The sequence below is a fragment of the Mustelus asterias genome, chromosome 8, assembly GCF_964213995.1.
Source record: "Mustelus asterias chromosome 8, sMusAst1.hap1.1, whole genome shotgun sequence".
Taxonomy (NCBI): Eukaryota; Metazoa; Chordata; class Chondrichthyes; order Carcharhiniformes; family Triakidae; genus Mustelus; species Mustelus asterias.
Genome location: NC_135808.1, coordinates 73104234 through 73128111, shown reverse-complemented (window position 1 = coordinate 73128111; position 23878 = coordinate 73104234). Strand labels below are relative to the sequence as shown.

General features: G+C 44.1%; 1 protein-coding gene across 5 annotated transcripts in view; it reads right to left on the bottom strand.

The window, feature by feature from the left end:
• The window catches only part of nr5a2 (nuclear receptor subfamily 5, group A, member 2), a 312907-nt gene extending 291098 nt beyond the window's left edge, over positions 1–21809 (bottom strand). For 2 of the 5 annotated variants that reach the window (XM_078218179.1, XM_078218182.1), the window contains exons 1-5: positions 21608–21809; positions 17040–17168; positions 12207–12325; positions 11033–11174; positions 5217–5863 (exon numbers count right to left, since the gene is read on the bottom strand). In XM_078218179.1, coding sequence (XP_078074305.1) covers positions 5217–5863; positions 11033–11174; positions 12207–12325; positions 17040–17168; positions 21608–21668 — 1098 coding nt within the window. In that variant the 5' untranslated portion in view covers positions 21669–21809. The other 3 variants (XM_078218180.1, XM_078218181.1, XM_078218183.1) reach the window with 3 other exon arrangements.
• Between the last annotated feature and the right edge of the window lie 2069 nt (positions 21810–23878).

Genomic DNA, 23878 nt, shown 5'->3' with positions numbered 1-23878 from the left:
ACTGTCCTTTGGCAGCATGCCACCCAACCATTTGTTAATCAGAACCACATTGTGAAAATAAGTCAATTGAATGCCATTGGATTTGAAGCTGATGGCAGTACCTTTCAATTGAGCATGACAAGGTAACGAAAGCAAATAGATTCACCAACTGCATTTTAAGAGTACAGTGCATTTGATTTATAATCCACTCTTCACTTTTCCACTGACTGTGGTTGCTTTGCTTGTTATTTTCAATAGGTCTCCATTCAATTGATTAAATAAAATTAGGCCCGTTAGAATATTATTTTGAGTTACAGTGCTTTGACTTAATGCTGTACCAATCTGCTGGAGTGATGTTGGATTGAGAAACTGGCTAGGCATGCCTAGGAGTGACTAGGGAAGCAGGAATTGAGGCCAGTAACAAAGTTTCAAACCTTATATCACTGATGGTGTTAAATGAACAAAGTATCAGAGGCTTGTTACAATTCTAATAAACATGACACTTTTCATTGCCAATTCCCATCTATTAATACTCCTTTGCATAGAATATGTGCACACTGTATCATTCTGGTGTCACACTAGTCAGAGCCCTCGGAGCACATACTTGTACCAAAACAGGAAGCAACATTAAAGCAACAATTGTCCAAAACAGTTCATCTGAGGGCAGAAAGTGAATGCCTCTTGTGTCACTTAATGCTGATTGACACCGTTTTGGCTTCCAAGTTGAAAGTAACAATAGCTAGAGAAAACTGTCCTCACTGAAAACAGATGGTCACCAGGATGAACAACACTTTTGGTTTGGAGAAAGTGAAGAGCTAGGATTTTGATGTTTCATTTTAATGGTGAAACGAAGTTTCAGTTAGCATTCTTCTGGACTGCTCACCATGGAGACCTCTGAACAAGAACAAGCCAACAGGACCAGAATGTATCCATTACAACATAGTTTAAACTTAGCAAGCGTACACCCTGTAGAATGATGCCTCCGAACATCTTAGAAAAGACAAGAGGGTCAATTTTGACTTTGTGGGATAGTTTAAGATAGGTGATAGTCAATTGGCAATTACTCACGATTTTTATTTTGATCAAAGTCAATGTAAGTGTATCAAACATGCTGCGGACTCACTATCACCAGTTTTACATGATCGCTCAGTCACAATTAGTCCCCCCAGGGCGGGTGACAGACTGAGGTTGAAGAAATATGCTCGCATGAGCATTTTTACTACCAAATGAGAAAATGCTGGAAAATCTCAGCAGGTCTGGCAGCATCTGTGAGAAGAGAAAAGAACAGACATTTTGATTCCAGATGATCCTTTGTCAGCTCTTTTTTCTCCTCACAGATGCTGCCAGACTGCTGAGATTTTCCAGCATTTTCTCTTTTGGTTTCAGATTCCAGCATCCGCAGTAATTTGCTTTTATCCAGCATTTTGTACTAAGTTGGAGAGAAGAGTAACAAGGCAAACTGATCCTGAAATATTGCTTTGATAGCTAAAGGTTTGGCCTCCGACGCTGGGGCAGAAGAAACAGGGGAACAAACAGCAGTCTGCTGTCTGGCTGTTAAATCACATTCTGTAAGGTGCATGGAGGTGCATGAGAAAGCAATCCCAAAAGTGAGTGAACAATCAGAATATTCTGATTGTCCTCTGAACTGATCACAGTAGTGACATCTTAACAGGAACAATCCACTGGGACCAGAAAGAGACAGTTTGATAAGAGGTCTCCATGTAACTAATCTAGAAGAAAACTGGAATATTAACTGAGACAATAATACTGAGGCAGGACCAAATGGTATTTTCTCCATTGCAAGCAGCAAAAAGTTTCTGATTGTGTGCCAAAAAATGTCCTACAGTACTGCATTTTCAAATTGTGTGTCTTTTAAACAGAATTAGTTCCTGAATAAATTCACCAAAACCTGGCAATGTGGAAAAATCTAAATTATAGATATTGATGTTGGTGATCCCTTGCCAGGTCATTTAGCCTCTGTGCATAGATAACACCATTGGTAAACTGTGAATTATTTTATCTAGCATGCTGGAGACAGTTACCGACTGATATTTGAAGGGGTGCGACAGCAGGAAGATGTTGGCATTGATTCTATCTCAGATATACATTTAGAGATTGTTCGATACTTTGCTTGCCAAATGATTATCCATCAGACTTATCTAGTGATCCAAGTAAATGATCTAGCAATCAGAAGTGAGGAAGGGGAAAGTGACATGGTTGATTTTTGGCATGGAGTTTAGATGTAAAATGGAAGAAGCATAAGAAAAATAATAAAACAAATTGTCAGCCTTACTGCTGGATTTATCAATTTAGGCACAAGTACAAAAGCAAAATCCTGCAGATGCTGGAAATCTAAAATAAAAACAGGAAATATTTCAAATGTTCAGCAGGTCAGGCAGCAGTTTACATCAGGTCATCCAACTGAAACATGAACTCTGTTTCTCTCTCCGCAGATGCTGCCGGATCTGCTGTGTTTTCCCAAAATGTCCTGTTTTTTATTATCAATTTAGGCATTAGCAGTTTGGCCACAAAAGGGCAGAAGCCCCGGTCATATTGTTAAATCAGCATTTGACTCCGAAGCAATTTTGGTGCCAATCTGTACTGCCACCATTGTTTCCTTAACCCACCTACAAACTGTAGGCAGGGCAGGTCGAAAGACATTTGCTGCACTATTTAAGCTTCAGCTGGATAAAGCTGGAGTGTTTCTACAAATTACTTCTATCCTTTTCAGAAATTCTAAGCCATAAGGATTTTCTTAAGTTTTGTCCATAAATCTGCTGCTCTCTTTCTGCTCCCCTTAATGTGCTGTGAGTCTGTGCCCAGCCTGATTTCCCGCCCTCCCAAATGGCGAGCTTTCCATGGCAGCACAATTAGCGTTGGCAGCTTGCCCGTCCACTTAAATGAGGGCCGACCTTGACAACTGATTCAGCCATGGGGCGGGTGAGACATTACCTCACCCACTGCCCAATTGATGTAAACCCGAATGCTCCCAATATCTCCAAATTCCTTGGTATTTGAGCATGTGTATTATGGGATGGAGAAGGACTAACATTTGTCCTCCCCAAAAAGATTTTCCCCCAATTTGTCTATTTCCTCTAGACTTTCACAGGCATTATCCTTCAATTTTTATATATTGGTTGGGAATAGGATTTAAAGTTTGGGTTGATTTGAATGCTCTTCATTGTAAAATATGATATAGTAGGTTGGATAAGCGAGAGAGGATATTCCAATGGGCTCATGAAGCAATTGCCAGATTCTCCACTACTGCAATTTTCCTGTGTCTGGTGGTATGTGACCCATTTTTATATCTAAATGAGGAACTGCATTAGTGAGCAAAGGCAAGGTGGGCATGTGAGGCCTAAGGTTCAGCTGTCAAGAATTGAAATACTGAAGCCCAATCTCTTTCGGCAGAAAGGTTATTTTATACCCACCTGAGGGAGCCGGGAGAGCCTCAGCTTAACATTTCACCCTTAAGATGAAACCTCGGAAAAGTGCAGCACTCCCTCAGCGCTGCACTGGAGTGGTTAGCCTTGCATTATGCACTCAGATACCTGGCATGTGATTTCAACACACGATCTAATGGCTCCGAGGCAAGAATGCTACCCAGTGCATCTTGGCTAATACCTTTAGGAGAGCGCTGTTTAATGAGAGCGAACAGAACATTTTAAACATTTCTCTCATTGCCACATCAGAAAGTATAAAAGGCCTTAAGTTAAGTGCTGACAGAAATTATTAGAGTCCTGTCCTCAATTATGAGAGCACATATAGTATCTGCTGGTACACACATGGGATCTCAATTCGTTATCCTGTTTCACACTCTAACACAAAGTCAAAATCTATCCCCATTATGTTTACCAATTAGAGGGCAGTGAGAAAGTCACAATCACAGTTGCATTAACTCGTATATGTATATACTTCTTATGTACAAGCTTTGTGAATACCCTGATCTGAAAAGGTCTTGCAACCAATTTTTTCACTAAATCCAGTCATACATGAAAGCTGTTTAATTCTGCAACCTTGGTCTGAAAACTCAATATTAACCTTTTCTTGCTAACCAGATAATATTCCTTTTGTAGTTAGGCTTGAGTCATGGGCAATGAATTGAGAGAATAAAATTAACTTCCATGACATGACATGCTAAATTCAACATTTACCACACACAGAATGCAATTCCCATGTACTATTGTACAATTTTGTATTAAAAAAACCTGAAGATGGTGAAATGTCAGTTTTTAAGTGCAGCTAAGTGATTTTAAAAAATTGAACTTCAAAGTAAATTTCTTTTCCCTCGTCATGAATGACATGAAGAACATAAAATAGCCCAAACTATGAACTTTAAAGAGTTCTGCAGTTGAAAACCATCATGATAAATTGCCTACAAAATGTATTTCAGGCAGGTTTTTTTTCCAAATGCATGTCTTAATTTTAAAACATCTATTTACATTTGCATCAAATTTATATCCATTATTTTAAAAGACAAATTCAGCTACATCAGCTCCTAATTTCATTTGTGCAGTTTGACCACATGACATTTAAATAGTGACTTAACCAAAATCCTTTTCTAATATGATCTAAATCAAAGACAAGATAAAAAATGCACAATAATACATACTCCTCTCTTTGGTTATCTTAGTGAAAAAAGTAAGTTCAAGTACAAACTAAGAAACACTGATTTAGGTTTATGCCCAATACTTTTCTGAAATGGCTTATGGTTGAAAACATATCTGATAGTGCTTATTATATGATACAAATCCCAGAATGGCAAATTATCACTCAGACTGAAGAGGGTGTAATATGTTAACACTGCACATTCAGATCAGGAAAGATTCTAAATCCGAAATATGTACTGGAGTACATTTCCATCTGTACCACCTGGATATAAAATATTACTCTGAGTGGAATACTGGAGGGGAGATTGAGAGGGGAGACTGCATACCTGTGATGGATCTTGACATTGGAAGGAAATTCAAATAGTATTTTTAATCAATGTATGACCCTTCCCCTCCTGATTTCCCTACCCTTACTCTTCAACTGGGCACTAATTCTCATCCTGGCGATGCAGATGAAAGTCCACCCCATTGTATTGAAAATGTGCTTTTAAGTAGCCAGCTATTTTAAAATGTCATATAGATCACAAATTAATGGGCCGTCAATCTTAAGGCATTAAGACACGAAATGGATGGGTATTTCTCTCAATAGCATTATAATATAATTGCATTGCAAAAGTAGAATCATACCTTAAGTTCTCTGAAGAATATGCTGCTTCGAGCCCACTCAACAATGGAGAAAAGGGTCTGATCTGCCATCTTACACATAAGCCCAAAAGTGTTGAGCTTTTCATGTTTTCCCCTGCTGGCCTGTTCTTGCTGTAGGTAGGCCAGGATCTTGGCCTGCACCTGGGGTTCATCTGGTTCACACTTCAAAAGTTCCAATATAAGATGTGGGATACTAGATGGAGAGCTGGTCGGATAGGTGTCCATGTAAGAGTAACCCATTAGAGATTCTGGGGAGCTAGTATAGGGGTCTGGATATTCTGACTTGATAGTACGACTTGGATAAGGACTATAGGTCTGATAGCCTTGCAGACTGCCATGTGTTGGCATTGCCATGCTAATCGGAGACGTTACGAATGGGCTCCGGTCATAGTCTGTTGGTGGCAAGGCAGGATGGTTTAGAGGTAGGCCTTTGGAGGCTGAATGGATGTTTTGGATAGCAGAAGATATCGTCAGGTCTGTTGGCATTGTCTGCATCACCTGAGTCATGGCTTCTAGTTTAAGTCCATTTGCTCGAATCAGAGCTTTCTTCTGCTGTTTCAGAGCCCTGTCCCTCTTGTACATTGGCCCAAACTTGTTTCGACCTCCACGCATGCGATCAGCTCTTACAGCTGTGGAATACATACATTATTAAAAATCAGTACTGCAGTGATGCACAACCAGGAACAGATATTCATTGTATAAAATTCACATTGTTTTGATTTGTGTTTCAAACATGAAAAAGGTAAGAAAATAAATATCGTGCACATTAGCAAATTGGTTTAAGATTAGTTGTATATGTTTAAAATAAAAGTGTTGGAAAGAATCAACATGTCTGGCAGCATCTGTGGAGAGAGAAACAGCTGGCATCTTGAGCCTCTGTGACTCCAAATAGTCATACAGACTCAAAATGTTAACTCTGTTTCTCTCTCCACAGATCCTGCCAGACCTGCTGAGTCTTTCCAGCACTTTGTTTTATTTCCGATCTCCAGCATCTGCAGAATTTTGCTTTTATTGTCAAAGATTCTGTTTTGTGCATCTCCAAAAAATAGAAAGCTTGTGAAGTTAATACCTTCTGGCTGTGGATCTTAGCATTATCCTTTTCATACTGATTATAATTTCATGTTGCAATATTGCAATTTATTCCATATAAAATGTGTCCACATGCTTATGCTTCAGTTGAGTCTCACATTCATCTGACAGAAATGAGCCTTTCATACCAGCAGTCACCCGTGTGACTGTACTTTGGGTATTTATGTGTACTCAGACATCACTGTACAGTTCTGCCCTGAACTGACTGACTAATCTTCACTGGGGCAAACAATCTTCATGTTCAACATTGGCAGCAAGGAAAAAGTCAATGCAAGAAAACATTGATATATACTGCACAAATAAATGAAGAACAGGTTGTTGGTATGACTTAGGGTCTGTAACAAGCCCTGCTAATACCAAAGACCTCTTCTTTAGAAAGAAATCTAATTTTCAATGTATTACAATAACCAAAGTGTGTAACTGAGAAAAGGAATTATCCTTACATTACATGCGTTCAAATATTGCCTACATGAAGAAAAAGTACGATTACATAAAGAGTTTCTGCAGTGATTGCACTGTTCTGAAATTCCTTGAATCAAGTGTTACTTTCAAACTTTTTAATTTGCCTCAGTTTTGATGTACCATGTTTCTAAGTCACCGTTCTTATCTTATTGTCATTAAAGACAGAAAATGTTTAATCTCTATTTTCAGCTCCTTTGACTATCTTCTTCTTGTGTTTCTACCTCCTCCTTTTCTTCGTCCTTCTGCTTGAATGGTGCTATCAAGCCATACATTAGTAAAGCCCCATTATAATATTTCCCATGTGAACAAAAACAAGCTCATTGAGAGCCCCGATGTCACTGCAATATCTTCTAATATCTCAGGAATTAAAAAATAATTAAAACAAATCCAATTCAGCAGATGCCTTGGGATTTGTTTTAATGGTCTCTGTCACAGTGGTGTCTGTCACCACTGAGCACATCTAACAGCTACTGAAATATTCTGACAGTGCCAGTTTCGGCTATTGGTGACTAAAGAAAAACAGGACCCTCTGACAGCTATATGACATGTTGAGACTGCTGTGACTTCTACTTGAGGTTACAATTGGAGCATTTTATCTTAGGGATTAGTGCCACATTAAAAATTTATTATAAGCCTTGTGTATCCATTATAAGAACTTTTGACAATTAGAGGTTCAAACCTACATGGTAGAATGCAGACCAGTAACTAATTGTGAGTACTCTTGGGAAAACATTCTTGGCTTCATGATGTCTGGTCAAGTGCTTGCATTTATGTGCCTGTAATAGTGTGTTCATTTGTTAGCAATATATATTTGCCATCCAAACATCTCAGGACTTTGCAGTGGTTGATCCTAAATGTTAAATTTGACAACAGTTATAGAGAGATTGGAGTCATTTTCATTTTTCATTCAAAGTTAAATATGCAACTGAATTATCTCCAGATCACCATTAAAAACCTGTTTGAAAATGCCTTCATTCCACATGGAAACACTGATAGAGCCATTTCAATGGCTGTTTAAAATCCAGTATAGGCATTCCTGTAACAGTAGATGCCTGAAATAATACGACACTCATATAATGCAGCTTGTATGAAATTCTGAAAGACAAAAACCTCTCAGAAATAGTCCAAAAGTTTGTTATTTGTTTAAATCTATTTGTTTTTGGATATTTACAGAAGAATTATTTTGAATGGTTTTGAGCACATAGGTTTAAGCTGACACTTCAGTGCAGAGCGGAGGGAGTGTCACACTGCCACGGGTGCTAGTCCTCTCAGGTGGATGCAATAGATCCTGTGACAATGACTCAAAGAGCAGGAGTGCTACCTTCAGTATCCTAGTCAATACTTATCCCTCAGGCAGCATCACAAAACAGGATGAATCTGCTGATTATCACATTGCTGTGTATAGGAGCTTGCTGTGTGCAAATTGGCTGCTGCGTTTCCTGCATCACAACAATGACAAAACTACAAAGGTAATTATTGGCTGTAATCTTTTGGGACATACTCTTTGTGAAAGGTTCTGTTTAAACGCATGGCATTCTGTTTCTATTCATTTATGTTTAAATGATTAAACTATGCAAGATAGGTGTTACACTGTAAGCAAAAATTTACAAGTCATTTCCTGACAAGGCTGAGGTACAAGTGACCATTGAAAGACAAAGATGAAATACAACCGCAAATAACTCCAGAGGTGTTCCTGAATCACATGCTTGATTCCTTACATACTTCAGGATTAAATGCAATCAACTGAAGTAACATGGATTGATGTCAAATGATGTGTATGGATATGGAATGAAATGGGGGATTGTAGAGAGATAGAGAATTTTAAGTTGACATTGTCTCACGAGTGAGGTACTTGCAGATGCAGATAATTTTATAGAACTAGGGAGTGATAGAACAGAATCAGCTAACATACAGGGTGCATTGGGAGCACTCCCGCCTTTGAGCCAGGATTTGAGCTAGGGTTCAAGTTCCATTCCAGGACTCGAAAATGGCCATGGGAGAATGTAACTTATCAGCTCGCTGGTCAGTTTATGAATCCTTCCAATACTGTCCTCCAAAGAAGTGTGCAAAGATACAGGGCAAGCATTACTAACATATAATGTTGTGTGATGAGGAATGACGGAGGAAATGTAAAGTGATGTACACTGAGTTTGTGTTCTTCACGTGGAATGACAACATAAATGTATTTATATGTATTTTTAGTAAGACTAGAAACTTTGACAAAACTATCTGTATGCCCTCTCTCCTCTGACTGAACAGAGAAAATGGACATGACCACATCGACAGCCTATAGTGTAGAATAGAGAGTTAAATAAATGCAGAAAGTGAGCGGATGGGGCACATTACAATGTCCTGGTGTGAGAAACGTTGATGTGCCAAGACATAGAAAGATGTGGGAGACTCCTAGTGACCTGGGCTTGGTGCAGTGACGATGGTAGGCATGATGTTAACCTGGTGTTGTTAAAACTCTTACTTGGTGCAGTGCCCAGACATCGCATGGAAATGAGTGGTGATCGGTAAATGATGTTGGTTTTGAGTGCGACTCCTGACATATTTTCAGAATCTATTGAACGGAATAGAATTCGGTTTCTGATGCAACGATAATTCCTCCCGGATTCTGATTAGTAAACCACAGGTTAGAAATATAATTTAAATGATAGTAGGATTTAATATTCGGAAAATCATTGTCAAATTCGAATCTCTTTTATCCCTGCGAGCCTTGTAACTTGCGATTCTCACAAATACTGTCGTTGACTCTTCAATAACAATGCAGGTACTCAGCACACCGACTTATTCTTTCTCTCATTGGCCCCGGACTCCTGGACTGAATGGACCAGTTACCCCGCAGCCAGCTTCATCCCGAGGTGATCTGAGCCAGAGCGCGATCCAATTGCCCTCGGCATCCCTGGGATGGCAATTAAGGTGGCGTGAAAGCCTTGGAAAGGCAAACGGTTCGGGCTTCCTGCTCTCGGTGACTATCCTGCTGGAAGTCCCCCAGTCTGTATTTCAGTCAGGGCAGGATCAGGAACGAGTTTCTTTTCATGGCACAGTTTGAATGGGAGCATCTCCCAAGCAAAGATCTGTGGCCTTGAGGTGAGATCGGGAGAAAAATCGACAGCAAAAAAATTGGCAACCGACAGAATAAAAACGTAATTAAAAGAGACAGAACCCTGTTAGTATTGGCAAATTCCGATAAACTAGAAGCCTAGATATTATTGTGATATTGGATGTATTGTCAATTATAAAGCGAAAGTGCATCAGTATACTTTTCTCAATTCCATTACAGAAGGATTGAATGACCCTTTTCCAGGGATCGGTAGCAGTTGAAATATTTGTTAAGTATACATTCCCTGACTCCATCGATGCGATGGCATTATGGACTGGGCGGTACAGTAACTCACCTTCTAAATGAACAATATAGTTGCCTCGGTTGGGCCGTGAGGTTGAATAAGAGTGAATGGACAGGGAGCTACAGCACAGGAGCTGGGCTGTGATATTCCCAGTCAGCAGGTAAACAGATAAATGGTCAAGTTACAATCAGTCCCACGCCGTTTAGAAAGGATTCGGATCCAGATAGGCTGCGGAACGGTAACTGGGAACTTACTGCACTTGAGAAGAGCAATAATTCAGCTTAGATTTCTTGAAATCAGGTAACATACTGATTTGATTTGGTTAAAATCAGTTTGAGTTGCTTTTTCGATTGAGTTTCGGCTCCTGGGTAACTCCGGCGGCCGCTTACCGAATCGACCAGAATACAAGCTCTCCGAGTTCTTTTTTAAAAAACTCATTGACTTTCACGGAAGAAGCGGCGAATCCGCCTTGTTATCTGTGACTTTAGATTGAGGATAAACCCAAACAAGGACTTTTGAGGGCGGCGGGGGAGATGTAAGCTCTCGCTGTGCCGAGTCCCAGCTCGGCTGCAAATACAAGAAGCGAATCTGTGATTCAGACAAACCAGCCTCCCTGTGCTTGCTGTAGAGAATTATCTGTTGCCCAGAGAATTCACACTAGATTCTGTATAATCGAAAGCCTTCTTTTAGTCGGCGCTTAATCCAGCACATGGACTAATATTTAGAATGAAATTGAACTCGAGCGGTGTCCGGATTGGATGTCTGGATATAGATGATACCTGAATTGCTTCATATTTATACCTTCCTCTGCCTGTCCCCGAGAAGTGGATTCACTCCAAACCCCTCCTCAAACAACTGAACCGGCGCCAGAGACACTCAGTGAAAGTTACCCCTTACCTTCCAACTTCATTCCGACGTTCAGACACTTTTGGAAGCGGCAGTAGGGACATCTTTTCCGCTGTGTCTTGTCGATGGGACAGGCCTGGTTTTCAATACACGTGTACCTTTTGTTATTCTGAACAGTGCGTTTGAAGAAACCCTTAAAACAGAGAGAGGGGGGCATGTAACCAAGTCCGTGTATTCCCGGGGAGAGGGCTTGTTAAATAAAACCCCACACCAATCCAAGAATCAGCGCCAACCCCAGCGCTTTCCTAACTGTTAGAGCACTCACTGACCGTTAGTCATTGCAACAAACCAGCGGGGAATTGGACAGAAGAGAGCCCGGCTGTAACCCAAAGGAGGTACTCCAGGATATACAACATTCGCATGTAACCTCCAGGATTACAGGTAGCTCCAGGGTATACAACATTTTCTCTCCTTACAGATGCTGCCAGACCTGCTGAGATTTTTCCAGCATTTGTTTTTCTTTTGGCTTCAGATTCCAGCATCCGCAGTCGTTTGCTTTTATCTTGTGTAACCCAAATCATGCCAGAGAGATGCTTGGTGGACTTTATAAAGCGCCCCGGGAACACGAGCTGAAGGTGCATCTCAACTCCCGGGTAGTGGTCAGAGTGGTCTAATAAAGCAGCTGGAAATATATAAATCAATAGTCTGGAGTTGTGTGGAGGGGGAAGCAAAACAAAAAATCCGCTCGAAGCAGACCTTTGAAATGTTGTGGAGCGTCCTATCCTTCAAATATAGCGGTGTGACCTGCACGCTGCGCAAGCACATCCCACTGGAGGATATATTGAGGGGGATGAGGTGAGGTGGCAAGTCCAGCTCTCTCCTCCCGTCTGGTCTGAGTGCAGGAGAGGCCGGAGAGGAGACTGGGTGGAAACACTCAAAAGTCAAACATTGGCAATAGTTATTGGGCCCGGGAGGGGGGGGGGGGGGGGTTGGGGGTTTGGGCAGGAAGTTGCTGAAGGTGGAATAGACTTTGGATTAAAAGTGTGTGAAAAAAATGGGTCACAGCTTGGCGGAGGGCGCGGGGGAGGAGGGGGGGGGGGGGTGGAGGCGGCAGTAACTGCACAAAATCGACCTGTCCTCCCTGGATCGCGCGAAAGGGCAAGCCGCAAGGTGCGGAGCGGAGAGAAGAGGGAAAGGAGAGGGGAGGGCAGCCGGCGCCACTCACCTTACAGCTCTCACAGGTGAGCAGGCCGTAGTGATAGCCCGAGACTTTGTCACCGCAAACCGGGCACAGCTCGTCCAAATCTTCATCGTAGGCATACTCCATCATCTTAAACTGGGTGGCTGCGGAGAGGGAACAGCGCACTCCTTGAGAAAAGCACAATGTGTGCAAACACACACACACACACACACACAAGTCAATTGTAATGACACCGCGCCGGGGTGTAAATCAGTTCCGGCTATGAATACAGCATCAATCGGGAGTCGGGGTGGAAGGGGAGGTGGGGGCACACGCGATTTATTCCCTTCTCTCCAGACACTTAAGAACTTCGGAGCATCGAGCAGCCGAAATGATGGGGAAGTAGAGGGAGGAAGCGATTGGATGAGAAGGGGAGGGAGGGGGGGGGGGGGGGGGTGTGGGGGCGGGGGGGAGGGGGTACTTTTTAACCTCAAACTGAAAGGGGAGGGGGTGGTTTGTCATGACCTTTTTTTTTAGAAAGAGAAAGGGTTACTGACCATCACATAACAAGAGCTGGAATCTTAATAACAGTTTTAGTTCTAGAAAGCAGGCGGAGAGAGGAAACAGATATAACCAAAACGTGCATGTATTGGTAACGCACCTTGTTAAACTGACTGACAAAAAGTGGTGTGTCCGTTTTGTTTCAACACTAAAGCTCGGCAATTTCGGGTCACTTTCAAGAATTCAAATTCGGGCAAAGCTGTTTTGGTTCTCAGGCTGACTTAGGCGCTTGGCGTCAGCGGATAGGTGACTGTAATAAAATGTAAATAACTATTGAGAGAAACTTTATGGGGACGAGATCATTAGAGAAATTCAGACAGCTACTCAGTTAGGTTTGTGTGTGTGTGTGTGACTCAGTGGGGGCCTGCACCCCCTGCACAGTGTAAGGGGGGTTGTCACCCTTTAAAAAGATCCCAGGTAGGAATTTACCTACGGCGCTCTCGATGTGTGAAGGCAACCGACAACTTGGGAATGTTGAGGGAATGAAACCATCCAGATATTACTGCCTGACTGCAAACCAGGCTCTGCAATACTCAACTTTGAAACCATTCCCCCACGCTTGTGTGTTTTTTTTTTGATAAAACACATTTTATTGATTGATAACAGCTTGAGGCGGGATATGAATTCTCACTAATTCCTATTTGATCTCGCCACACGTTCTTCAGTGTTGAGAAGTCACCCCGGCCGACTTCGCGGCTTGATTTGGCCAAACGGCTTGGACAGTGAAAGTTGAAAGCGGCAAACAGCGAAACTGTGCATTTTGCACCATGCCGTTAGCAGTAATGAGAGGAGCGCTGTGTTCATTCTCATGTTGGATTGCATGGTGTTTAACTGATCATTGTTGATGGCGAACAGGTTAAAACAAACTAGAAACTCACCTTTAATGGCCTTTATGATAAACGGTCAGAACCGCACCTTTAACAAAAGCCCTTCATTCTACACTTGTCAGAATTTTTAAGCTCTTCCCATCAAAACGCCAGAACCTCACCTTTAAGGGTCTCTATTAAAAACTAGGCGAATCTCACTTTTTTAAGGCCCGATAGAAAGAGCGGTGCCCAAGAGAAAGATCCCAAAAGTGGCGTGTAGCATCGCGCCGGCCACAGTACTGGACCAATATCTCCGGTGCTGGTGGGGAGGAGGGGGGGGGGGGGGGAGGCGGTGCGGGGGGAGTAGTTGGAAATGCTGAGGTCTGTCCTTTGGGTCTACTTGCTTGGCTGCAGTGCCAGGGATTGTCTGGAATTTAGCTCATTGTCAGGTCGGGACACAGGATCACTTTACTAGAGGAAGCCTCGCTGGATTTGAAAGAAAAGTCACGGTCCATAAAATAGATTTTTTTTTTGCTGACATCAAGTATAAAATTTCCCATTGCATCTCTCGGCTGGAACATTTCAGAAATTCAACATACAGATCATAACAAGAGCAGTTATATATACATACACATATAAATACATAGATGCGAACGATTGCCCGCCTTCAGCGAAATGCATTTTATTTTTTCAAAAGATATTTAAACCTTGCCAGAGATTTCTATTTACCTCTCCCACTTTTACAAACGAGCAGGGTTCAGCTGAAGTGGACGAGTGCTAAATGCTGATATTGATCGGAAGGTGATTATTAGGGGAGAGAGAGAGAGAGAAACATCCCCGATTCCACCAAACTTTCCCCGGACAACGAGATCTGTCAAGCACTCGACCTGAAGTGCTCGCAAACCGATCCACGCATGGGTTTGGGGTGTGAAATATCCGTGCAGGTGGAAATATTTCGATGCTGTCTGTAATTACTGAAATATTCGATAGTAAACCGGTCCTAATCCTTTCCTTCGGGCTCCGGCCTGTGTTGATGGTTTAAAAGTCCACATTCCTTAAGAAGCTGAGTTTTTTTTTCTCTCTCTTTTTGGAAAGGTGGACTGTTAATTTGGCGCTTTAAAAAAAATAAGTGTATAACTGTCGCTGTTCTTGAGGGATCACCTGGGCGCTTAAAATCTATAAGCAGCGGCGCCCGGATTAAATCTGAAATGAGGCGGAGCTGTCCCGTCAGCTTGGACCATTTCCGCTGGCTCTAAGGTGCACAGTGTCCACAAACAATCTTCCTCGAGTGAGGACAGAGGTCCCCACATTGGGAAGTGGCGCAAAACGGGAGAAGCGACCCTCCCCCAGCCCCCAATTTTGGGATTTAAAAGGAACGTGCAAAGGGCAGGCTTGGGTTTGGGGATTCAGCGCGGCAGCGCTCCGTTTTGCTAAGTGTAGCTGACCCCTCTCGCCGCTGCTTGCTGCCTGGGCTATTTGCAGAACCACGCGGGCTGCTCTATTCCTGGGGCCTCGTTATTTATAAGCTTATTGTAATATTCTGAATTAAAGTGGTTGGAATAGCACACATGCGCACGTGCATCCCGCCAAACAGGTGCTTTCCTAGCAAGTGAGCAAATGGCTAAAAGTGGGCTGAGCCTCCGAGCCAGGCTTTGCAAAGGCAGACACTTCCCAGACACCTTCCCACTCTCCCCATGCAAGGCAGGTCGTTGGATCCGAACCCCCTCCCCCGGAAAAGTGCAACTGAAACAGCTTGCACCGCGAATGGGAGAGAAGGTCAGCACCAATCTGATGAGACTGGAGTAGAGGCTAAAATACTTGGTGTCATCAAAGGAGAACATTCAGGGGGGGAAAAAAGAGAGATGAATGATCGTTCCTTGCTTTGTGAGAGGAGATGATGATATTCTGCTGCACTTTTGACCAGCCGGGATGATTCAAACACAGCGTTAAAACACATGTCAAAGTGCCAAGGGCCAGGGGTAAAGATAAATTCAAATCTTGGCTGGTTGGGGTAAAATACTGTCAATGATATGACCAGCCTACTGGGAGCAGCGAGCCCTCCTGTCCTCTCTGATGAAGACGCGTTGAAGCAAGGTGTTCCTACAGAAAGGCCAGATTTGCTTCGTATAAAGTGTCCCAGTGGAAAGTCCCCAATTCCAGTTCACCGAGCCCACCCCACCGAGGAGTCAGCTATTCGACATTCACTTCCCGAGGCGGGACGTCAGCCCCGGTCACGTCTCCACACAAACAAAAGGGACAAATGCAGCAGGGAGAATTGTCTGGAAATGTGGACAGTTTAGCGGATCGAGTCATAAGTTGAGCGGTGTCTTTTTAAAAAGGCAAGTAAGTAAGTGATGGTCGTGCGGCTGTACCTCAGGCCTGGGGACAAGAGCACGAAGCGCCTTTTAAACTTTTAGTTCCAATTGGATCAGAACTGGCAAGGAGTTAAGCGAAGAGTAACAAGTTTCCCTATATCTGTCAATGTTCATTTCAGGTCAAATTCATATCGAATTCTGATTTTTTAATATTCAGAAACACGAGAGGTTTTATCCGAGGACAGTGTGCCTTGGTTGAAAGGTCTACAAGCTGTGGGCCTGCTCAGGCGACGGGATTGTTAGAAATGCAACTAGCTGCAGATTCTAGGCTGATTGATTCTCTCTCATGCCAATATTTGGTGTGAATATCTATCCCCGTGCGTGTGGCTGATTTCACTCTGAGCGCTGACGCTTCTGACAAAGTGACATTTGAACCTCCATGTAACTACACAAAGTTCCTTCCGCTTTTGTTGTGAAATTAGTTATCCAAGTGTATCCTTTCTCGGTAGCCCTGAGCTACCCCCCTCCGCCCCCCACCCCCCCCCCCCCCCCAACCCCCCCAATTTTAAGCATTTCATTACTAACCTCTGGGAAATGACTTTAGTGCGCTGTCTGCAATAACTCATGGACACAGCGGCCAGATCTCTTTTATAAAGTGTAACTCCAAACATCTGAGTTGTAGAATCAGCCTGACATTTCCCTTCCCGGGAGTTGACACAAATTAACTCCATTCTCACCCTCACACACAGAGGAAGGAGAAATCAACTTCTTAGTTTGTGAAATGCTTGGCTTGTAAAGGGATCTGTGAATGCGTACTCACACCAGAGCAGCCCACTTTCACATCAACTTACTCGATGGCAAGCCACTGGGACAGGTTTACGGTTCACCTCACACCAGTCTCTTGTTTTAACATCGCCAAACTTCTGACCACCTCCATGAGTCTCTCTCTGCATCTTTCGGATTCACAAGGCGCGCATATATTAACTGTCCTCTTACCGACCTGTCAGCAAAATGTCTGCACACAGCCCCTAACCTGCTTCAGTTATAATAGTTAATGCACCCTCCCCCCCGCCCACCCCCTCAGCCCCCGACCCGCCCGGGGGGTCGCCCGAGAAGCCCGGCGGTGTCCTCAGATGAAGGGTTTATTGAACGGCTGAAGTGAGCAGGTTGTTGAGTACAAAAGGCAGTTCTCTTACCGTGCATTGTTCCAGGCATCCGACCCCCATGCGAGCGAGTAATGGCAATGGATTCTGCCTCGGCTTTGGGCAACATGACACTACTCCCGGGCTGGCTGTGGGGAGACGCTCCGTCCAGTAGCCGAAGACCTGAACGGGGGAAGAGACACAGAGCGCGATAGAAAAAACAGATTGGCTTGACTTGACTTGTAGATGATATCGAGTGTAACTTGACCGAGCAGTGTGTGTGTGAGTGTGTTGTTAGCGTGTGTTGTAGCAAGAGTCAGGACTCATGGTTTGCCCCCCCCTGCCCTCCCCCGGGTCAGAGTGGCACGGGCTCATTCCAGGCTGTCTGTCTGGCTAGTGCATTGAGGGGCTTTGGCTGAAGTTCCAATCTTTCGCTTCCTCTTCACCCGCGCTTTCCCAACCTTGATTACCAGCGACCTGCAGCCCGCCCACCAATAAGCTCTTTAGCCGGACCTAACGTCAGCTCGAGTGAGCCAATGGGACAACACTTGTGGCCAGGAGCGCCTCCTACCCTCCCCCCCCCCCCCCCCCGCGATCCCGGATAGTATCAACCTACCTCCTGAAATAGAGAGGGAGAAAATCAAATGGAAGGAATCCTCACTGTGACCCTTCGCTGTACTTTACACACTATCAGCAGTCTGTCACCACAATCCCATTCTGCATCCTCCTGTCTGCAGACTTTTCTTCTTGTTCCATGTGTCAACATCAAACCTTGCAGGAAGTTTTAATAAACTATACAACGCCAGCAAGTAAGCACTTGCCATCCAGCGCGGTCACACACTGGCTGGAGTGAAGTGTGGATCTGACAGTCTGGTCTTGACAGCAGGGAGACCCCAGACAAAAGCAGGGAGACCCCAGCCCCTGGCGGGACAGCAGGGAGACCCCAGCCCCTGGCGGGACGGCAGGGAGACCCCAGCCCCTGGCGGGACAGCAGGGAGACCCCAGCCCCTGGCGGGACAGCAGGGAGACCCTAGCCCCTTGGCGAGACAACAGAGAGACCCCCAGCCCCTTGGCGAGACAACAGAGAGACCCCCATCCCCTGGTGGGACAGCAGGGAGACCCCAGCCCCTGGCGAAGGACTGCAGGAAGACCCCAGCCCCTGGCGGGGGACAGCAGGGAGACCCCCAGCCCCTGGTGGGACAGCAGGGAGACCCCCAGCCCCTGGTGGGACAGCAGGGAGACCCCAGCCCCTGGCGGGGGAGAGCAGGGAGACCCCCAGCCCCTGGTGGGACAGCAGGGAGACCCCAGCCCCTGGCGGGGGAGAGCAGGGAGACCCCCAGCCCCTGGTGGGACAGCAGGGAGACCCTCCGCCCCTGGCGGGACAGCAGGGAGACCCCCAGCCCCTGGTGGGACAGCAGGGAGACCCCCAGGCCTGGAAGGAAAGGCAGATTGTGAAGTTGGGGTGGTGGGTGAGCACGGGGTGGTTTATTTGGCATAACGGGAAATCAGTTGACCCAATAAGCAAATAATTTTCAGACGAGTTGTATCTGCTATTTTCAAATGATTACACTGTCCTGAAGGAAAAAAGCGAGAGCGTTTATACCCCGGCATTTCTGAAACGATCAGTCCACAGTTTATTCCATGAATGTGAAACAAGATTAATTGCAAATACAGACCATTAGACAGGGGGACAGCACAAACACTTCAATCCGATTCTTTTCCTATCCCCAGTTTAATTCTACAAAAATCACTCACGTCGTTTAGTTCAATATGAAGTAAGCTTTAAATGACATGCCAATGATAAAATGGTGCGAAATAGCGGAATATTTTTGAGGCATTTCTGGTGTAACTTGGGAGATGCCAGCGTGTTTTTGTTCCTGTAATTCGATTCCACATAAATGCAACTCAAAGGACAACTGTCCCGGTCAGTTTTTCCTGCTTTCTGAAGAACGGGTTGAGTTGGGTATTCAGAGGGGGCAGAAATTGCGGGGGTGGGGGTTGGGGGGTGGTGGTGGAGGGCAGTGAATTAGTTTTGGTGTTTGCCTGTTTCTGTATTCAAATAGCGGCTGCACGTGATCCTCACAAAATCAACCTTGGACTGTGAGCAAATTTTCACCGTGTTCCCGATTTATTCCACTTTACCGCGAGTCAGCATGGTTACTTGAAACGATGCCCACACAATCTGCTTGTTTTTGATGAGAAGGCACAGCGTATTCGATGCTGCAAAGTTGACAGTGCTTCCCTACAATTTCCGATTAATTGTTGAATGCAGTAGAGTTTTTTAAAAAAAACTCAACTGAGTTAGGAGAGAGCTGTCACTCTTACTGGGGGTGTCTAATTGGTGAGAGCGGAGATGCGACAAGTAGAACTAAGAGTGGGAAGTGGTCACATACCCAGCTTCGCTCTGCTTTAAACATTACATAGCTGGCAGGGGATAAATCCCCCAAAAAACTCCGTTTGAAAGTTCGAGACGATCGCACTTGACTGCAGAATCACTCTATAATACTAATCTTTAATCTGTCGGTTATGAGAGGTCCCTGCCATTTGACGGGAGTCGCAACAAACGCCTACATGTATTGCAATCAAACAGCCTCGTGTGTGCTGTCTGCTAGCTCCACTGCCAATGTAACACTAGCCGGAGCGAGTTAGCCCATATTAAGCCCGCATTGTCCCTTTGAGAAGGGACGGTCATTAATACTCCCAAGCTATTCTTTCACCAGGTTCCTGACAGCTCACATACTTGGAAAGGTCTCTCTCCCTCTCTGTCTCTCTCCGGCCAATACAATTACATCCAGCTCTCGGAATCTGCTCACCAGTGCAACAGAGCCAGGAATAACCACAGAGTAAAATTCAATTCTTACAATTTGCTCGCCTCTCTCCCTGGCTTTACAATTCATATTTTTATTTACTTATCGGCCCCCTTTTTTTTCTCGCCTTGATAAATATATCTGTATGATAAAAAATACATGACCAATACGGGGAACTGAGCAGCAATTAGCTGATAACAGCTATTTAGGGAAAGCCCAGCCTTAACTTGATCAAGATGTTACGTTTTGCGTATTGAAATATATTGCTGTGCAAGCCGGTATGATTATCACACTGACAAGCCATGCAACTTGGATAGTTCTGTCTGTCACTGCTCTATCAGACTATCTGTCAATACACTAGCAATACTTTCACAAAGAGAGTTGTATAGTTTAGTTAGCAATCTCGTTCCTGTCTAATTCTCAATCATTAATTTAATAGTGTTATATCGACACGGGCGAGAACATATATACATATCGGTTTATTTTTAATTCCTGTTTTCTGAATGTCTCTTTATTTTTACTTGCATTTTCTTACAATGTGCTGATTTAGTACTACCTTCCCTCACATTGATTGACACCAACCCCAGACCCCTTTGCAATCCCTCGATTTGTCTGCTTGCCTTGTGTGGCAATGATTGCACTAAGCAGCGGGGGTGGCTGGATTCAGTAGCACTCCTCCTGTGATCACTGGCCGGGGATACAGGAATCACACACACCTTTCCCAACACTTTTACCAATACGGACAATTTCTGAGCAGCTTCGGATTTAATAACGAGAAAAAAATAGAAGTAAACAAACCAGACGCTATGTCTGAATGTTTGATGTTCATTTTGAATTCTCTTCAAAGTGCAGATGTAACACATCAATAATTATATATATATATAGTATGTCCGTGCCTATTACCGAAACTTTCAGCGTACTTTATATTCTCAGGACACTTCACCCGACAACAGTTACAACCGGGGAAAGGTTGACTTCAACCGAAATGTTAAAGTACCCGGAATTCACAGTAACTTCATTGCAGTGTTAATGTAAGCCTTACTTGTGACTAATAGATAAACTTTAAACTTTAATTCACTTCGTGTCGCCGAGCTTGCTTCTTGAGCCAGGCCCTGTCCACCGCCAGCACATACCGTTTACAGCGGCGTTTATAAAGACTGAATCTGCCAACACAATCACCGATCCGCAAAGCCTCAGTGCCCGTTGTACTGCCGGGACCTGCCGCAGGAGCAGTGCCTGCCCTGTCTACCCAGACCGGTCACCTGAAAAAAAAAACCTTCAGTGTTCCCCAGCTGGCGGGAGGTAACTCTTCCCTTAGCCTTACATCAGGATAATCTTTCCCCCTTCAATAGAAAAACCGACAAGGGAATCTTATCCGCCTGTGTTAGAGACGGTCCAAAGGCTTGAACTGAACCTGATTTTTTTCCTCCCGGTAGAGCTAAGGGTCACACACACCTTTCCGTTTCTAAAAGAAGCAAGAATTCTTCGAAGGATGAATATGTGATAACTTAATCAAACATATCAATGACTTAAATAAGCACAAGCCACCGACAGGGAGAAATTGAATTTACCAGTTCGCAGACAGATTTCTTTCTTAAGTCCCCTGCAACTAGCAGCCTGAAGTGGTTATTGGTGCAGCGGGGTTGCAGCCCCGCAGACTGTGCAAGTTTCCCATTTTTGTGACCCACTTGTTTTCCCAGCACACAGCGGGATGTGTGTGAGCTACACCTACCTGGAACATGTTCGGGTCCTGTCGGATCTCTAGATCCCTTCTCAGCCTGAACGGGAGCGTTCAATAAATGAAGTCCCACTTACCAAGAGTTCTTAGGTCAGGGTTTGTTGCCTGTGAGTTGCCGAAGGAAGGGCCACTGGACATTATTGGCTGCCAATCTGACGCCCTTGAAATGTGCAGCTTAAAACATCAAATGATACAGGCGCGGCTTGTAAACTTTGCCGACCTTGGAATGAGAAGGTGCCGTGAGTAACCTGCGCAGAAACTGGAGTTAAAACACCATTGCGGATTTGGGGAGGCTGCGATGCATGTGCTTGGCCGGACTCTGATCTGTCCCTCGTATCAGTGACCTGCAGTAAACCGTGCTCGCCATTACACGCTGCCCTTCAGTGAGAAGGCTGGAAAATTGGTGTCCTGCTACAGGCCCAGCATGGCCACATGATGTTGCCCAAGCTGATAAGAAGGCCCTGTTATAAACTGACAAGCAAGCGAGATAAGCGCGCTGTTCAGATAATGGCAGATAAATGATTAACCAGGAGAGGAGTGAGGGATGTTGCGGGCCCCCGGCTCAATACTCGAGTTTTAGGTGCTGGGAGAGGGTCAAGAGATCACACTCAGTGGATAAGTACCTGACCTAACCGTACCCCGGGATCTGTAAACGAATGCTTTGTGGTTCGACCTTTCTGTGCCATTAGTAGTCCAGTCAATGAACTGTAGACTGGAGATATTTTCATTGCTTTAAACTCGCTTCTGCTGATTCTGCTAATCATTTTAAGAGAAGCCTTTGTTTTATGGTTTGCAAAAATGTGATTGGTCATTTTTGGGTGCAGTGCTTTTGTAATTGCCTACTTAATTTTTCAGGTGGAAGTGAATAAGTGGATTCCACTGGGGTACAGGGGTTGTCGAGACACTCTGACACAAAAATGAGCCTTTCACTTATTGGCTGGGGTTCCATGCAGTCCACCCATTCTCCCATGTTTCTAATTTCAACCAACACCTGAGAGAGTTGTTAAGAGGAATCAGGTGAGGAACACAGAAAGGAAGGCAACTAGCATGCCTCTGAGTATCCAGTATTGATTAAGTCCTGAGAAAAAGGTTATTATTTGCATCTCCTATTTGGGAAATTATTTGAGAAAGAGAAGAGCATTCTAACAACAGCTTGCATTTATCCCCATGTATTGGATGGGGGAAGAGGAAGGAAAATGCAAATTTCAATTGCTAAATACGAAATATTCCCAGGCATTGACTCAGCTCCAGCCTTATCGATCATTCCACACTCATTCACTAAGGCTCAGTTATACATTAAATGGCATTTACAGTTCCATCATTGTTCTAGAAAGAGAAAATGTTGCTAACCTTTAAAAATCAAGCATGTCGCAAAAAAACACCATGGCTAACTTTACCATACAGTTTGTTTTGTTCTGTTTGTTTCAATATTGTTTAAATTTGAACAGCGACACATAATTATTAACTTAATCATCCATTTTTTTGTTTCAATGCTCATTTCCATTAGATACTTATTTCTGAATATTTATGTTGAAATGGCAAGTGTTGATGTCAACATAAGGAAAAGTGACTTTGGACAGATGCTGAGCTGAACATGCATGAACACGCACAGTTCAAATGCTAAGATGTTGGTAGAAACACTTCAGGTTGTGGCAGTGGGCAGCACGGTGGCACAATGGTTAGCACTGCTGCCTCACAATGCCAGGGACCCGGGTTCAATTCCCAGTTTGGGTGACTGTGCGGAGTTAGCACGTTCTCCCTGTGTCTGCGTGGGTTTCCTCCGGGTGCTCCAGTGTCCTCCCACAGTTCAAAAGATGTGCTGGTTAGGTGCATATAGGCCAGGCTAAATTCTCCCTCAGCATACCCGGACAGGCTCCAGAGTGTGGCGACTAGGGGACTTTCATTGTAGTGCTAATGCAAGCCTACTTGTGACACTAATAAACAAACTTAAACTTTAAAAAATCCCACCGAACCAATATCCTCTGCAGAACATATACAAGATGTGGAGATGCCGGCGTTGGACTGGGGTGAACACAGTAAGAAGTCTCACCCCCAACACCAGGTTAAAGTTCAACAGGTTTATTTGGTAGCTTATGGTATTTGCTACCAAATAAACCTGTTTGACTTTAACCTGGTGTTGTGAGACTTCTTACTGTGAACATATACAATCCATTCTTGACTGAGGAATACTTCTGCAAAGCCTTTCCCTTTGCCCATACTAAAAACCCTAATATTCTTAAATACTGCATTATATATCTGAGGCAAGTTAAATCTCCTCGATGTGATATTTTCCAGGTCCCAGCAGCCCAGAGATTATACATGGAGAGCATATTCAACCAGCCCTATCG